This window comes from Heteronotia binoei, chromosome 2, assembly GCF_032191835.1.
Source record: "Heteronotia binoei isolate CCM8104 ecotype False Entrance Well chromosome 2, APGP_CSIRO_Hbin_v1, whole genome shotgun sequence".
In the NCBI taxonomy this organism is placed as follows: domain Eukaryota; kingdom Metazoa; phylum Chordata; class Lepidosauria; order Squamata; family Gekkonidae; genus Heteronotia; species Heteronotia binoei.
The window spans coordinates 60,564,047-60,582,693 of record NC_083224.1 but is presented as its reverse complement, the minus strand read 5'-3'; the positions used below and the strand labels follow the sequence as shown (position 1 = coordinate 60,582,693).

At 40.6% G+C, this 18,647-nt stretch overlaps 1 protein-coding gene across 16 annotated transcripts in view; it reads left to right on the top strand.

The window, feature by feature from the left end:
* The window catches only part of PPP1R12B (protein phosphatase 1 regulatory subunit 12B), a 158,774-nt gene that overhangs the window by 48,547 nt on the left and 91,580 nt on the right, over positions 1-18,647 (top strand). For 6 of the 16 annotated variants that reach the window (XM_060231141.1, XM_060231142.1, XM_060231139.1 and 3 more), the window contains exons 9-14: positions 2,118-2,230; positions 3,691-3,894; positions 6,256-6,341; positions 7,764-7,889; positions 12,408-12,590; positions 13,149-13,334. In XM_060231141.1, coding sequence (XP_060087124.1) covers positions 2,118-2,230; positions 3,691-3,894; positions 6,256-6,341; positions 7,764-7,889; positions 12,408-12,590; positions 13,149-13,334 — 898 coding nt within the window. Of the gene's footprint in view, positions 1-2,117; positions 2,231-3,690; positions 3,895-6,255; positions 6,342-7,763; positions 7,890-12,407; positions 12,591-13,148; positions 13,335-18,647 lie in introns of those variants that run through there. The other 10 variants (XM_060231140.1, XM_060231137.1, XM_060231148.1 and 7 more) reach the window with 8 other exon arrangements.

The following is an 18,647-nucleotide window of genomic DNA, read 5'->3' as shown; positions in this document are numbered from 1 at the left end:
ACTCAATCACTGCTCAGACATACTGTTCCATCAGTATCTGTTTGGTGAAGTCTGGAGGGATCCAGTAGAGCCAATCCATATTTCTCCAGTAAACTCATATCATTGCCCAGAAGATCCTAGGAATATAAGTGGAAGTGCTCTACCATTTTTGCTTCAGCACATTCTCTAGGGTTATCACACATCTTTTAACATCTGTCTAGTGGTCATCTCTGCCACATGGCTTATTCAGAGCTGCTCAGTCTTCACCCATCTATTGGTAAGCAGTTTTTATCAAACTCCCACCCACTGTTACATCACCAGCACCAGTGTGATTGTCTTTTGATTCATTAAGTACATGCTATTTCTTGCTCCTTACCTCCAAGGTGTACTTACTGGTGTTGGTCTGCTTGGCAAGAAGGGCGAGTAAACTCTGTGCTCAAGCCCTGCTTACTTCCAGGTAGACAAGAACAAGGTAGTACTGTCCCCAGATATTGCCATTTCCCCAAAAGCAGTTTCTGGATTTCATTTCAACCTCCCTACCTGCTTTCTGATTCCAGCCTCAGAAACAGAGAGGCCCCTCCATTCTTTGGATGCTCAGACAGTACTGTTGTTCTGCCTGGAGAGACGTGTTTCTTTTAGGAAAGAGCTCAGCATGTTCTTTGCCTTCTCAGGCCCCAAAGAAAAGACAGATAACATTTTCACAGTGGTTTGGCTACTTGGTCACACTCCTCTTCCTGTGACCCTTAGAGTTCATTCCACTAGATCTGTTACCATATCATCTGCCTTTAGAAGAGGAATTACACTTTTTGAGCTCTGCAGACTAGCCATCTGGGCCAAGACTTCCCCCCAATTCATGTCACAGACTCAGCAGATACGTTCTTTGGCAGGACAGTGCTCAACACTCTTGTCCTAGATATATGTGTATTCTTCTTCATCTTGCTAGCCTGTGACCATAAGTATTCTGCTCAGATTCTCCAAAGAAGTGAAAACAGATTGCATACCTGTAACCAGGGCTTTTTTTGTAGCAGGAACTCCTTTGTATATTAGGCCACACACCCCTGATGTAGCCAATCCTCCAAGAGGTTACGGTAGGCCCTGTAATTAGAGCTCTGTAAGCTCTTGGAGGATTGGCTACATCAGGGGTTTGTGGCCTAATATGCAAAGGAGTTCCTGCTACAAAAAAAGCCCTGCCTATAACTGTTCTTTGACTGATCATCTGTGCACTCATAACCCATCTACCCCCCCCCCCCGATGCCTTTAACTTTCTGCAGCATTCCTTTAATTTTGTAAGATGAGACTACTCCACTTTAGGCATGCACAATTTAAGCTGTCCTTGTGAGAGGAGACAATCTCTGTGCCTAAAAGCTAACTCTCGACATTTCTGTGCTGAAACTCTGTGCAGGTACAAAGCCCATCGCTATGAATTCACAGATAACCAATAAGAATGATCATTTCATTCACCTTTTTGTTTTGAAAAAATTGCCTAAATAGTGGTGTGTTTTTTTTTACTGTACATGCTTAACATTATTTATGCTTCTGGATTGAATGAATTCAGTAACTATCATGGGGTTGTGGAAGTACTCTCTGGGAATATATTGATAGCCAGTAGATACAAATTTATAATGTAACTAAACAAAATTGCTTCTTTGTTCAAGCTCTGGAAATATGACAAGATGTATCAGGCCTCATGATCACAAAAATGAATCTTTCCCACCTTCTAGTCTTTTCAGAATAACTGAGGTTGGCAATAATGGGAATCCTCATGGGTAAAATGTCACAGAACCCTGCTGGTGGAAGAGGAAAGTGAGGGTTTCCCTCCTCACTGCATCCCTCTATGTTCCACACCATTTTGTCCCTGAAGCTCCCTCTCACTCCTGGCTTCAGCTTTATTGAATCACTAGAAGCTGCTGGAGAAAAAAAAAGAAGTAGAGATGAGATCCACAGTTATCTTCCATTCATGGCTTGTAGGATCCAACCCATGCTACTTTATTCTTCTTTGCTTTGAGCAACATACCTTAATGTCAAAAGATCAGAGGGCCTGTTCTCTGAATATCAGGAGCACATGTCCTAGTAGGTTTAGAACAGTGTTGGGAAAGTATTTACAGCTGCTATGCCCATGCTATTTTCTATCTTTTTAGAGAGAAAGGAAGAGTCTCTTGCTAACCACTCCAGTTATGCGCCCCAGACGCTCATCACAGAACAAGTACCTCCACCTGAACATAATACTTTCACTATGGCTCCTGTCAGAAAAGTAAGTGAAAATTCACTTACAGTGGAATCCTAACCAGAGTTGCACCCTTATAAATCCATTGACTAGCTCTGTTTAGGATTGTATTGTTGAACTATAACACAGGTTGAATCTAAGGTTGCCTTTTGCTACCAGTGACAGTGGTTATATCATGTTTCCTCCATGAAATAAGCGTTAGATATTGGATTCCCAATCAGACACATCTGGGTACTAACTCTAAAATTCTAAAACTGGGTACTAACTCTAAAACTCTTAGCTTCAACAAGGTTGCTGTATCATGTGTCTTCAGATCCAAGCTTGGGCCCCACTGCATTACATATGTTCATACCAAACAAGCACTTGTTAGATTGGGCTACACAACTTTTTATTCCAAGCAGATTCCATCTGAGTTGATGGCTGGAATACTATGGGGGTTTGGACTTGGGAAAGAAAAAGAAGGGGTATTGGCTGAGGAGAGAGAAAGGGAAATATTAGGGTATTGGCTTGGGGGAGAGAAGGGCAATTGGCTGTGGGGGGGAGAAAATGAAATATGGTGTGATTTGATTGGGGGAGAGAAAGAAGGGGAATTGGCTTGGCGGAACACAGATAGAAAAAGGAGACATTGGCTAGGAGAGAAAGAAGGGAGATTGTCTGGGGGAGAGAAAAAAAAGAGGGCATTGGCTTGGGAGAGAAGGAAAACCAAGGAGAAATTGGCATGGAGAGACAGAAAAGATAAGAAAGGGGGATTGGCTTGGTGGGGGAAGGAGAAGAGAAAGGGAAATTGGCTTGGGAGGAGAGAAAGAAGAAGGTATTGGGTTGAGGAGAGAAAGAAAGGGAAAGAAGGGGGAAGGGAAAGAAGCAAAGGTAGAAAAATGTCTCCTCCCTGCAAGTTTCTTTCGGGTCCCTACTTGTATTTTATAATTTAGGAGTTGAGGTTTTTTAACACTGAAACAAATTAGATTTTACCTAACTAAATTATCCCAGTTATGCATGAAGTTTGTGCTTGTTATAAATGAATTCAACATTTGAAAATGATGTGTACAAAGATGTTTTTTTGTAGAATACAGAATATGGAGAAGGATACAAAGGATGTTTTCCACATATCCATGATGTAAAGGCTTAGCACTTAAAGTAGTAAAACTGATAGCATATATTTATGTCTCAGTACTGCTGTTAGTTTGTCAGCTTTATGCATGACCCTAGTAGGATCCAGATTTCTATCAGCAGAATAGAATTTGCAGCCTCTCCAGTCTCACTGCAACCCACTGATCTCCATGAAATTCTGCTCCCAGGGGATAGGACACCTCAAGGAATAGCATGGGGGATGGAGGGGATTGCAGCAGGAAAGATGAAATAGGTGGAAATTGTTGGGTTAAGTTGTTTTTATATTTACAAGTTAATCTTAGTGTAGTGAAATTATTTAGGAGGTTAGTCAAGTTGATATACCTATGACTGTCTTCCTTGTCATCTTTTTTCTTTTATAGTTTACTACTTCTTTGCTCAACAAATCTGAAGAACAAAAGGATGAATCTCCCTCTTCTTGGAGGCTAGGTCTACGGAAAACTAGCAGTCAGAACACATTAAGTGAAGGCACTGCTCCTCGTGATATGCTAAAAGATAAGGGAGGCTCAATTTATCGCTCTTCTTCAACTCCTCGGATTTCTGCATTATTAGACAACAAAGAAAAGGTGCGGAGTAATATGGTTTCTTATTCTTCAAAATTTGTGAGTAGTAATCTTGGGCAGCAGTAACCATTTCAAGATATTTTAAGTAGACTTTCCCCATAGTGTTTGAGTCATGTAGCCCAGAGACTATGCCCGATTCCTGTATCTGTCATAAACGAAGAACGTAAGAATTGTTCTCCGTCAGATAAAAAAGTCCACCTAGTCCTGTTCCCAGCAGTAGCCTGCCATATGCTTCTGGGAAGCCCACAAACAGGGCATGAAGGTCATGGCTGGTTCTTTAAGCAGCAAGATGAGCTTTGAAAATGGAGATGGTTTAGCTTCTGTGGCTAGTAGATCTATCATGCTGACTTGGATGCCAAGGCTAGCCCAATCCTGTCAGACCTCAAAAGTTAAACATGATTGGCTCCCTCACATTTAGTAAGGTGAGGTGAACCATTCATTGTTTTCTGATGGAATGCACTAAAAAGTTTTACTGTACTGGGCAATCTTGGGTGTACAGTATATTAATTTTCTTGGCACATTACTGACAGGTGATATTGGACCATGACCTAGATAGCTGAGGCAAACCTGATCTCGTCAGAAGCTAAGCAGGATTGACCCTGGCCAGTACTTGAACATATGAAGCTGCCTTATACTGAATCAGACCCTTGGTCCATCAAAGTCAGTATTGTCTACTCAGACTGGCAGTGGCTCTCCAGGGTCTCAAGCTGAGGTTTTTCACACCTATTTGCCTGGACCCTTTGTAGTTGAAGATGCCGGGGATTGAGCCTGGGACCTTCTGCTTACCAAGCAGATGCTCTACCACTGAGCCACCATCCCTCCCTACTTGGATGGGAGACCACCAAGGAATATCTGGGTTGCCACACAGAGACAAGAAAAGATGAAACGCATCTGTCCATCTCTTGCATTGAAAATCTATGGGGTCACATAGATTGGATGTGACTTCATGGCACTGTCTACCACCACATCTCCCAGAGGCTATCCTTCATGAATTTAGCACCTTCTGGTAATTTGGATACATATTTGGATGGGGTGGTAGTCTGCAGCAAAGACTTATGTGACCCCATTAAAAGAAGCGGGGTTGGGAGAATAGGGGGATGTGTGCTTTAGGATTACAGAGGGAACATGAAAAAGCAAAAGTATCATGAAACTGTGGGGTATGAAGCATTCAGTTTTCTTATACTTCTTTTTACAAAAGAGAAAATATAGTTCTGACCATCTTGTTGCCTTGGTGTGATGGGAGAATGCTCAGCCTTTAAGTGTCTTTTTTAAAAAAAGAAAAAGAAAAATCCTTGAAAGCAGTTCTTAATTACATGATTGTGTTGCAAGCAATGTTACAGGCACTATCCAGCCAGGACTTGTGACACCAGTGCATCCACATTCTTCAGTGCTTTCATGGTCATAATACTTACACTAGACTGGAACGGGGGTGGGGTGAGGGGTGGGAATATGTAACGCTTTCCTAGCATCACAATACTAGAAATATAAGTTCAGGGAGACTGAGATTCAAACCACAGTATTTCTGTCATGAAATAGTTTTGAATGCCGTGTAACAGTGAGTAACAACCATACAGTTTTATGGTGTATTTAAAAATGATAATGGAAAGGCCCTAACTAGGCTGCAGTGTGTAAGGTTTTCACTTAAACAATATTTAGACACTTTCTAATTATACTCTGTAATGGCATAATTATATGTACCGTGTTTCCACAGGCAGGATTTCTGTCCCCAAAATGAAGTTTTCTCTTCTAATCTCTCCTGCTGAAGCCTCAAATGTCCCTTAAAATACAGAAAAATGCTCTGTTGGATCCAATCCTTTGCTTCAGAGTGCCAGTCTAAAGAATCTTGAAAAAGAGTGACAGCCTTCAGAAAGTAGAGACTGTCCTTTAAAACAGAACAGTCTAACTGGAACAGTCTAACCTATCTCAGACTCTTCTGTTCTGAAAAAAATATATTGCTGCTGATCATGCTTGCTTGTTTATTCACTGTTCTGAGTCACCAAGGCAGACGTTCTCATCATGTTCAGATGTAGCACTTCTGGTCTGTAACTGTAAACATCAACAAATGTTTAGGGACAGAGTTTAAAATCTATGCTTCATATCCCTTAAGGCCACACCATAGTCAAGGGTTACATTGGCACTGACCTTAGCCTTGATTAATGTTAATCAGGGCTTTCTGTTATCCATGGATTTGAAACCAAGTACAAACCCTGGCAGGTGTGGAGAGACACTAAAAGAAATCCAGCAGAAGTGATTTAGGACAGCACTTGAGGAAGAAAGTGTTTTAGTGGTCCAGCAGGACTGCCAAAGGCTACAATTTTTGTAAAACTTAAAATACACTGTCTTAAAGGATTTATTTTGTTCCAGCAGGACAAGGACAACAAAATTTATTTTGCTTCAATAGCCCCTCGAAGGTTAAATAGTACAGGTGACATGGAAGAAAAAGAAAACCGGTAAGACCTCTTGAATTAGGGCCTGGCAGTTACAAAAATGAACTTTTATGAATTGGATCTTTGTCTTTCCCTGTGTCTACGCATACATTAATTTTCATTTTATCAGTTTTAAGTTACAATTGTTTGGAACAAAGAAAAGCACTTGCTAAATATCATGCATCCTCAAAATGCATTTATGGCAGGAGTTTAAACTAAGCATGCAACACATTATTACGTAGTAGGACAACCTATTTATTGTAAAACTTTCCATTGTCCTCCATAAAGTTTTATTAGGTGAAATGTAGCTACCTTGTTTGTCCTGTTTTTGTATGTTCATATATTGCTTGTCCATCAACTTGTTAGAGCTTGTTAGAGCTAGAGCAACCAAGATTATTAAATAATAGAGGAGGCCTCTTAGCATATTCTGGTTTCATTGTAAATGTAAGAACACATTTTTAAAGGTTGGGAATATGGGTACAAGTAAACTTGAAACATTATATGAACCAGTTTTTGTTTTCAGACAGCTTTTGATATAATGTGCTTTTTGTGTTCACACTTCGTTTATTATTGCACAAAATAATCTCTGTGAAATCACTTCCTCCCCCTTAATAGAAATATAATATTAAAAAATCTGTTCTTTAAATTTGACTTGACTGCATATTAATACAAGGGTTTTTTTTGTATTAATGTAAAATAACAAGTAGAATGGTAACACAATTCCTGATTATGATGATACAAGTTACAGGCTAGTAAGAACCCATGAGGGAGGAGGAGGGGATAATACAGAGATTACCTCAGGAGCCTGGATCTCACCTTCTGGGATTCTGTATGCTTTCAGGAGTTTGAGCAGGCCATTTTGCTCTCTTGTTTGTCCTTCCCCCAACATCCCATACCTCCTTGAATATGCTCAGTTTTTATTTTGCAAGGCTGTAGGGAGGGGCTGGTCCTCCCTTCTGATTTGTTTGCAAACCCATGGTTTTTCTGCATACCTGGGGAGACCTATGATTATGTAATAATCACACCTTGCCTGTGGGTGGTCCAACATAATGATGTTTGTGATAGGTACAAACCATCCACTTTTATTATTAATAATATGGTAATTTGTTGCATATCATTCTGATTAACAGGAGTGTATTTTGCACCAATGCTGTAGTGACCTAAAGTTTATAGCATGGTGTATGCCAGCATTAGATTATTCTTGATAATCTTGGGTGTCTTGCATGCATATGGCTATAGCAACAGCGTGAGTTGCCTAAGTGTAGAACTGTATTTGATGCTACATTTTGAAGGTTTATTTATTTATTAAAACTTTTATATTCTGCTTTTTCCCATGCTTCAAGGCAGCTTAAAATAATAGTTAAAACATTTCCAGTTTATCAGCATGCAGCAAACATGTCAAAAGAGTTCAATTAAAGATTCCCCCCCCCCCCAATGCCTTTGCAGAGAATCTGCTGTTACTTTGGTACGGAGCGGTTCTTATACGCGGCCGTTATGGAGGGATGAGCCAAAGGGAAATGAAGCCCCTGCAACTGGTGCACCTTCCACCTATGTATCTACCTACATGAAAAGGTTAGGCATGTTGAAGAAGAAATTAGAAGTTTCATTCTTGGTGGACAAAAGGCCTTCATGAGCTTTGACCCATGAAAGGTTATACCCTGGAGAATTTTGTTGGTGTTGAAGGTGCTGCTGCACTCAAATTTTGTTCTGCCTTAAACAGTCAGCTTAAGATATCTCAAAGCTAGTTTGAATATAATGAAAACAAGCAAGGCTTGCAGATTGTGAAGTCTGGCACACCTGTCTGTCGTGCGTCTGCTTCTTGTGAGGTAAAAGTGACACAGCTTTCACATATTGTTTTTCTTTCATAAGAAAAAATATATATGCTTGACACATCTTCACATTATATGTAGTAGCCTAGAGTTGTAATCTAGAAACTGGATACATGGATGTAGTAAGTACAGTATATTTAGATCTTCAAGACAATGTGGTCCTTGGTGAAAACCTTGGTTGTCCCCATGTGTCACTCCTGATCTTTATATTGCAGGGGTGGCCAGCGGTAGCTCTCCAGATGTTTTTTGCCTACAACTCCCATCAGCCCCAGCCACTGGTCATACTGGCTGGGGCTGATGGGAGTTGTAGGCGAAACACATCTGGAGAGCTACCATTGGCCACCCCTGTTATATTGCCTTGCCACAGCTGTAATGAATGGCTCATTCACAAAGCCTTGTGATTTGGGAGCATGTGCTGCATGTTAACAGTCTGAAACCATGATTTTCTACAGCTGTTGTGCCATTAGAGCTTGACTAGAGCAACTAACATGCTCTTATTATGGGCTGCGAATTTTGGTACTGAGCCTATGGCAGGAATTAAAACACAACACATACACATCTAATTATTAACCCTCCTAAGGGTACTAGAACTTGAGTTTTTTTAGCAACTTCATTTTTGTTGTGCTAAATTATATACCTCTATCTTGAATAGTTCTTTGATTAAAAGTGTTTAAAGGATTGCCTGAAGTATAGGAATACTATGAATTTTGTGGTGAATTTGTTCCATTGTCAATGAACCACTCAAACAGCTGCCAAACAGAAACCACCTCCAGAACTTCTTGCTGTGTCCTCACCTCTGGGGACCTTATGCAGACTTTGAGGTGGAGATCAACACATGCCTGTAGCTAACCAGGGGCCCATGCGGCCTGGCCCCCTGTCAGGGTTTTTTTGGACCCCTCACCCTTATCCAGGGCCATGCCCCTCCTTTGTGATTTAAATTGCATGGGAGGGGCTTGCAGGAATAGCCATTGCCCGTTTCATGCCATTTAAAGGACCTGCCAATCAGCTGATCAGCAGGCTCTTAAAGTCATGCGGGGGGGATGACCCCAGCTTTTTGCATTCACCCCCATGGGACCCTCCTCAGTGGCCCCCTCCCCCCTGTGGCCCCTAGCTACAGGGCTACTCTCAGCTGATATAAACTGCATTTCTGTGTCTATTCTCCACTCCACCACCAAACTTCTCTATGTATTCCAGCAAGGCTGGAACATAGGAAGAAGCTTGGTGGGGGACAGGAGTGATTGGCTTCTTTCCCCCCTTGCCTCACACTATCAATATGGTTTATAGAGAAGAACAGACCACTTTTGCAGGTTGGAGGTGATGTGTCAGTTTTGGGGGTAGATGAAAGAAACCATTTCCCCCCATCTCCATCTGAAACTGAGAAAATGGGCTCACAGCTTGCACTGCAGGAGTATAGGAGCAATCTATATCTGTTCTCTTCTGCATATCTTAGCAGCTGGAGAGGTAGAGACGCAATTTCTGTTCTTAGAGTCTCCAAGGCAGCCTGCAAACCTATTTGAACAAAGTCATTTGTGGTAATGATGACCAGCAATAGCTTAGCAATGGTGGTAGGAAAATGAGCCGGCTGTCCCTGAAAATACATACCCAAGTACCAGGGATTTTATGCATCCTTGACTTACCGTACTCCTGATTTTCTGGGCAGTCAACCCACAAGGATTGGAATTGGTTTGTGTATGGTGTTTCCACATGTCTGCCCTCCCTCTGCATTTTCACAGTTGTGGAGTCAGTTTATTTTTTTCAAGGGAGGGTGCAGTTGTGCTGGCATCATTAGTGCCATCATAGTACTCTCCCCTTTTTATTTTTTGCACATACATTGATATGTCAACATCATGGTTGCATTTTATTTAAAAACAGCACTAAATATTAATATACCATTGTAATAATAATTTCAGCAGGTTCTTTGAACTCCCAGCTTTTAAAAAAATTATATCTCCCCCCTTGGTGAAGATATAAGGAAAAAGACACCTGTTCTTAAAGAAAGGAACTAGAGACTCACTTTTTAAATTAAAAATAAATGAAAGTTGTGAATTCAGAGAACTTGCTGAACCCCCATTACAGTGGTATATCAATATATTGATATTTTAGTGCCATTTTTATTTTAAAAACTAAACAAAACCACTTGTCTGCAGGGCGGGGAGGGAATGGTTTGACAATGATAACAGCTCAATTATCAAAAAGAAGGTTGGAGGTGGGTGGAATTGTGAGATACAAAGAAAACTAAAATATTACAAGGAAAAAGATATCTCCAAATTAAATCAGCTTCCAGAAAAAGATGGGGGTAAAAGTGGTTGCAAAATAACTAGAAAAAATGCAGAGTGGGGAGAAGCAGCAAAAACTAAAGGCAAAAAAGTGCATGCAGAAACCAGGGGATAAATGGAAGTAGCATGAGGCCAGAACCAACAACAGTGGCACAGAAAAGCCCCCAGTCTAAGGCTAGAACAGTTACTGTCAAGAGTTGATGGAGGAAATTAACAGAACTGTTCCTGTCACACAGTTCTTCTGTCAGTCAACTGACTTGACGGCAGGTATAAGAGGGGACTTGATAGACCTGCTATCTCTTGATGGTGTCAATGTTAGTTCTAGCTGCTTCAGCAATAGTAGTAGTGCCAGGACAGAGACCTCCCAAGAAGCATTTGGGCCTCCCTTCCTTTCCAGAGTTATCCAGGAGCAGAGGAGAGAACAATGTCTGAACGTAGAGAGCTGAGACTACTCCTGTCATACAGGTCTTTGCAGAGGCAGCCGTCCATTGTTCTCTGCTGACTACATAATAATTTTTTTTTTTATCATTGGCAATTTATGCTGGTTTTGTGCTGAGACTGGCTTAATGATGTTTATGTTTGCTGTTCATAAAGTGAAATCACACCCAGTCAATTAAATCTCCCAAACAATTCAACTCTATCATACTGCAGAGATAATCACATCCTACATTTAATATTCCCAAGTATTCAAAGACCTGACCTCTGTTTCTCTTCCATCTCCCCAGAGATTATCTGTAAAGGGCTGTTTTATTTCTGTTGTCTTATTCCTGTTCATTATGCCTTAATTTATGGAGGTTTTTTTGGTCTATTCTCAGTTCTCTAGGCACTTTTTAATTACATTATCCTTTCAGTGCTAACAAGTAAACCTACCCATCTCTACATAGCCTGTTCTCACACCACAGAACTTATTCATCAGTTTAAAGAATTTCTTCAGATCTATTCCTTGACCATTTACTGAGGTCAAGTCTAGGCAAGCTGTTTTTGTCTGGAGCTTTTGGTCAAAGATGTTTATACCTTGCTAGCCTTCTAGGAAGTAACAGGTACTAAGCTAAGCTTCTAGGTTCTTGGTTTACTACAGGCTTAGTCTACTGTTGACCAAAATAATATTGCCCTAAAATAAAGGACATCTATGGGGAAACATTTTTCAGTCTGTCATTCAGCTGTCTTAGGGGGGATTCTCAACTTGTTAATTGTATTTATTATTCTTCATTCAAATGTATGTATCTTATATTTTCTTGTCATTCAGTGTGGCTTACAAATTAGAATTCAAGACAGAATAAAATGACAAATAACATTTCCTCATACAAAAATGACGACGGTCTGCTCCCTATTAAAAGCCCCAGCAAATAAAATGGCCTGCAGAGCATCCATTTTTTAAAGACAACACCCCCTGCTCACCAGAACCTATTCCACAGAGTGGGAGCTATAGTAAAGTTATGGGTTTGGGCTGATGTCAGATGGACTTAAATGGCAGCAGCCAGTAAGTGGTAACTGAGGATCCTCAGGAAAAATTATACATGTTTTAAAATCAATTGCATTTTGTTCAAACTGCACTCAGTAATATATATTTTTGTCTGCACATCTTTGAGCTTTTTTCTTCTTTGTCAAATTCTTCTTTGCCAAGTTTTTTTGGGGGGGTATTTCTGATTTTTCTTCTCACTCTCAACTCTTTTATTGTTATTCTGCTCTTTACCAGACAGAATAGTTGTGAATACAGAAAGTACAACTGAACTAATACTGTCCATGGTACTGTTTGGTTTCTTTTCCATCCCTAGTGATTTCATCCTGAATCGGTTCATTTTACTCAGTTTAGGGAATTATGGCTGTAAGGCTTGGATTTAGAGTACATTTCTTGATAAGGCTGGTTTCTAATCTCAATTGTTGTCATGTTGCTGATGGATTAAATACGCTCTCAGCAATCTGTGTTGGTATGCAACAGTACATTAGTCCTTGTCTGAAGGAAGTGGTTTTCTGCTATCTTACAGTGCTTCATTTGGTAGAAGTAGTGACCTCAGCAGTCCCTACATTTCAGCTAATCGCAATGCATCTCCTGCTACCTCACCCACTGTCCTTGGTTCACCTACCTCATTGGGCACAGAGGGTCAGCTTGCCTCTTGCCCTGCATCTGTCAATTCAAATACTACAGCACCAGACCGACAGTTTAAGAGGTAAGGGGTCATAGTGTGTTCATAAAAATGGCAAAAGTTAGGCATCAAAGGAGCAGTTCTTAGTGGTGTGGTATTTCTGCCTGACAGTTCTCCTGATGGTTGTTGCTGCTAGCATTTTTGGGTTGAAAAGACAGGCCATGTAATGATTATAAATTTATACAACGTTGGCTTCTCTGACCTGAATTCTGAGCTATACATCATCTTCTGGAGATTTCTTGGGCACAATGAAGAAAAATTCAAAATGTACCCAGACCAACTAGATGTTTGGATTGATTCACTGTTTCATCTGATTCCTCGGCCTGTTTGATGATTTTGCTTCCTTGCTCATAATCATTATTTGGCTAAAATCCTTTTAAACATACTATTAACTTTCCGAACAGCAGCCTTTTTCATAGATACTACATTTTACTTTTCTGGTTGATTCTTCTAAGATTCTTATTTATCACATAAATTGCCGATCTAAGTAAGGCACTGAGAATAAATCTCCTTGTTTTGTCCTGTTAATTTTGATTGAAGGTGTCTTACAATGATGCATGAACCCTGTACTTTCTCTTTCAGAGCCCCATACAGGCAACAAACAGACCCTACTGTAGAGAAGAGCACAGAAGGCATCTCTTCTAGCATTCCATTAAGTGTCATAACAAATCTCTCTGTACCCAGTACTGCCAATGGTATCGCAACTGCCAACTCTAATTCAACAACTGGAACAGAGTCCTCTTCTGGAGATGCCAGGGATCGCAGAAGGTTGGTGAGCTTTTGGTGGTGGTCTTAAGAGCTGCATGAAGCTCTTGACATTCATTCAATTTCTCCTTCACTGGGCATGTTTAATAATAAACCACTCATATACTTTGTTTTAAAAATGGATTTAAAACATTTTGTTAGATTATTTTTCTCAGAAACTTTATCAGATAGCATTCTGGTTGTCAGAGGCATGTAAAAATAATCAGAGGCATGTAAAAAATAAACTTTGCTACACTGCATATTACTCGTACCTTATTTCTTGAGAAGAAGGGTGCCTTTTTCATTTACTATTTAGAAGATCTCCTTGGTATGGTATTTATAATCAAAGCAGGCTGCTGTTAATAGGAGAGGACCCCAGTCTTTCGCTTGTGCTTGTGTAAGTGTCCCACTCCCTAAGGAACTGAAAATACAAAGAAGAGTAAGAGTGCCTCTGAACTGCATGTCTCAGATGCCTTTATGCAGCTCATGCCATCCTGAATACTAGCTGTCATTATATGTATAGCAAAACTTCCAATTTTTACTCAATCTGTTTTGCATAGCAAGTTCTGTAATGCTGGGATTCCATGAATATTTCTTTGCTGAAATTTGTACAGTGTTACAGTATTCTGGCAGTAATGAAGTGCATGTCAATATGCTATATGTTAAATGCCTGGAGTACTATTTTTCAGGCTGGGAAGTTCATGGAAGCTACCAGCTGCAGCCTATTTTGGAAGTTCAAGTTGATGTTTTGTGTTTCATTTAATAGTGGTTTAGTTATTGCTACCGCTTCCATTTGAAATTAGCATATGGTAGGTTATAGCTACTGGAAATTGAGAAGTGTAAATAGCCATAGGATTACTTAGTTGGAAGAGTACTGATGTTTAAAAAGAAGTTGGATAGTTTAAACATGGAAAATAGTAGACAGTTGCATGATATTATTATATAGGTTTCCAGAGCTTAATGACAGCTGTCACAATAGCATATTCATATATTCAGAGGTCTGCTAATTTGTCTTAGCAACAGTAACATAAACTGTCAGACTAATATTAGATCATTAAGATGCCTCCATAACAGGGAGCATTAACTTGCCTGTTCCAATCCAAGGGATTAAAATTGAAACACAGTTCTAGCTTTAGTTTGGATTAAGAGAGCCATTTGGAATATCCTTCTATTCAAAAGGACCTATAATTGATCAATGCGCTCTTAATATTTTAGTTCCATTGAAAGAAATTCATGTTGATGGGACCCTTGAACCATTATCCTACATGCTTTAAATACAACAAAACCAAAGGTTTTTTGTAGGAATGAAATTCCTGTTCATATTAAGGCTTCTTCCATACTTTCCCATAATGGCATGGAAGCTGCTTAACTGTGATCCAGATCTGTACCATACCACTAAAATCTGGATGGAGATGTATTCCTTTATATTCAGCCTGTCTGCAGGGACTTCTTGCAGCAACTGGGATGTTATGTTACTGTATAAACCTAGATGTCAGTGCTTGCCAAGATTCAAGTACAGCTGTATGAAACTCCAAGACAGATCTATAAGTAAAATTGAACCATAGAGAGGCTAAGATTTTAATAGTGGCTATTCTGGTTAACCATGTTAATTTCAGTTTTGACAAGAAGCTTAGAGATATTTTACTAGTCTTCAGTTACCCAGATTGCCAAGTACATATATGGTACTGCATTCCAGGGAATCCCTCTAAAGTTTTATGCACTACAGGTACAATGATGCCCATCTATTCTGGTTGCCAGCTCCGAGGTCCCAGTTTTTGGGGGCTTTGGACTGCTGCCAGGAAAACCCCACCCCAAAAAAGTGTCATCATCATGTGATGTCCCCAACATGGTGATGTCACTTCTGTGCAGGGGTGTCACTTCTAGCAGGAGCTCCTTTGCATATTAGGTCACACACCCCTGATGTAGCCAGTCCTCCAAGAACTTACAAAAAAGAGCCTTGTAAACTCTTGAAGGTTTGGCTACATCAGGGGTGTGTGACCTAATATGCAAAGGAGATCCTGCTAGAATTCCACCCCTGCTTCTGTGAGATGCCATTGTGCCTGGGACATCAAGTGGCAGTGCTCTGGTTTTTGAGCAAACTATAGTTTTGAAGCAAAAAAAAAACCCATAGAGTTTTTGCCTCAAAGCAGAGTGTTGTTCACAATGCTGCTGTCATGATGTCACACAAAACATCCTGCCCACCCCCAGAACGTCCCCCACTGAGGGGACCTGGCAACCCTAATTCTATGCTTACAACCTGACATTTCTACAGAATTCAAAAGGCTGGTCTAACATACTAACAAATATTGGACTAATTTGGGTCTGTGATATGTTGTTAGCATGTCATATAGTTTAAATTGAAGAGATGAATTTCACCCTCAGGAAGTCTAAATCATCCTCTGTTTCTATAGTGAGGGCTCAGTAAAGAGAGCAAGCAGAAGCCCTGATAGTGATAGCTTTAGAAATTGTTGTATTCAATATAAAAAAATCTGAACTCGAGTCAGCGGCATGATGTGGTAGCTAAAAAGGCAAATGCGATTTTGGGCTTTATCAACAGAAACAGAGTGTTCAGATCATGTGAAGTGATTGTATTGCTTTACTCTGCTCTGGTTAGAACTCACCTAGAATATTGTGTTCAATTTTGGGCACCACAATTTAAGAAGGATATAGACAAGCTGGAACATGTCCAGAAGAAGGCAATGAAGATGGTGATGTGTCCAGAAACCAAGTCCAATGAGGAAAGGTTGAAGGAGCTCAGTATGTTTATTCTGGAAAGGAGACAACTGAGAGGCGATATGATCACCATTTTCAAGTACTTAAGAACATAAGAGAAGCCATGTTGGATCAGGCCAATGGCCCATCCAGTCCAACACTCTGTGTCACACAGTGGCATGTTTATTCTGGAAAGGAGACAACTGAGAGGCGATATGATCACCATTTTCAAGTACTTAAGAACATAAGAGAAGCCATGTTGGATCAGGCCAATGACCCATCCAGTCCAACACTCTGTGTCACACAGTGGCCAAAAAATTTATTTTTATATATATATATATATATATATATATATATATATATATATATATATATATATATATATATATATATATATATATATATATATACACACACACACATACACACTGTGGCTAATAGCCACTGATGGACCTCTGTTCCATATTTTTATCTAACCCCCTCTTGAAGCTGGCTATGCTTGTAGCCGCCACCACCTCCTGTGGCAGTGAATTCCACATGTTAATCACCCTTTGGGTGAAGAAGTACCTCCTTTTATCCATTCTAACCCGACTGCTCAGCAATTTCATTGAATGCCCACGAGTTCTTGTATTGTGAGAAAGGGAGAAAAGTACTTCTTTCTCTACCTTCTCCATCCCGTGCATAATCTTGTAAACCTCTATCATGTCACCCCGCAGTCAACGTTTCTCCAAGCTAAAGAGCCCCAAGCATTTTAACCTTTCTTCATAGGGAAAGTGCTCCAACCCTTTAATCATTCTAGTTGCCCTTTTCTGCACCTTTTCCAATGCTATGATATCCTTTTTGAGGTTCGGTGACCAGAACTGCACACAGTACTCCAAATGAGACCGCACCATCGATTTATACAGGGGCATTATGATACAGGCTGATTTGTTTTCAGTTCCTTTCCTAATAATTCCCAGCATGGCGTTGGCCTTTTTTATTGCAATGACACACTGTCTTGACATTTTCAGTGAGTTATCTACCACGACCCCAAGATCTCTCTCTTGGTCAATCTCTGCCAGTTCACACCCCATCAACTTGTATTTGTAGCTGGGATTCTTGGCCCCAATGTGCCTTACTTTGCACTTGGCCACATTGAACCTCATCTGCCACGTTGACGCCCACTCACCCAGCCTCAACAGATCCCTTTGGAGTGCTTCACAATCCTCTCTGGTTCTCACCACCCTGAACAATTTAGTGTCATCTGCAAACTTGGCCACTTCACTACTCACTCCCAACTCCAAATCATTTATGAACAAGTTAAAGAGCATAGGAACCCTGCGGCCCTGCGGCACCCCACTGCTTACCGTCCTCCACTGCGAAGACTGCCCATTTATACTCACTCTCTGCTTCCTATTAATTAGCCAGTTTTTGATCCACAAGAGGACCTGTCCTTTTACTCCATGACTCTCGAGCTTACTAAGGAGCCTTTGATGAGGAACTTTATCAAAAGTTTTCTGGAAGTCAAGGTAAACAATATCTATCAGGTCTCCTTTGCCCACATGTTTGTTCACCCCCTCAAAGAACTGTAACAGGTTAGTGAGGCAAGATCTTCCCTTACAGATCCCATGCTGAGTCTTCCTCAATAACTCGTGTTCATCAATGTGCCTACTCATTCTGTCCTTGATAATGGTTTCTACCAACTTTCCCGGTATTGAAGTCAGACTGACTGGCCTGTAGTTACCCGGATATTTTCTGGAACCCTTTTTAAAGATGGGGGTGACATTTGCTACCTTCCAGTCCTCAGGAACGGAGGCAGATTTCAATGAAAGATGACATATTTTTGTCAGAAGATCCACAAATTCAACTTTGAGTTCTTTCAGAACTCTTGGATTTTTGCCATCCAGACCTGGTGACTTATTAGTTTTTAATTCATCTATCAGTTGTAGGACCTCCTCTCTTGTCACCTCAATCTGACTCAGGTCTTTCAACACCCCTTCCAATATAAGTGGTTCTGGAGCAGGCAAACACTTCTCATCTTCCACAGTGAAGACGGAAGCAAAAAAATGCATTCAGCTTGAAGGGCTATCATATACTTGAAGGGCTATCATATAGAGGATGGTGCAGAATTGTTTTCTGTTGCCCCAGAACGTCAGGCTAAAACCAGTGGGTTGCAATTAAATCAAAAGAGTTTTCTGCTAAACATTAGGAAGAACTTCCTGGCATAGCAGTTCCTCAGTGGAACAGGAATCCTTGGGAAGTGGTGGACTTTCCTTCTTTGGAGGTTTTTAAGCAGAGGCTAGATGGCCATCTAACAGCAATGCTGATTCTGTGAACTTAGGCAGATCATCAATGCTTAGGTCTCATGGTCCTTTCTTACGCACTCAGGGAAATGTTGATCACGACTCTGGGGTCAGGCAGTATTTTTCTCCGGGCCAGTTTTATGCCATCTTCTGGGTATGGAGCAGGGGTCATTATGTGTTTGTGTGGTGGAAAGGTATCTGTAAATTCCTTGCATTGTGCATGGGGTTGGACTAGATGAAACTGGAGATCCCTTCCAACTCTCATTTTCTGATTCTAAGCTGCTGTCAGAGTAGATGGTATTGGGCTGGATGAACCAGTGGTCCTACTAGATATAAGGTAGCT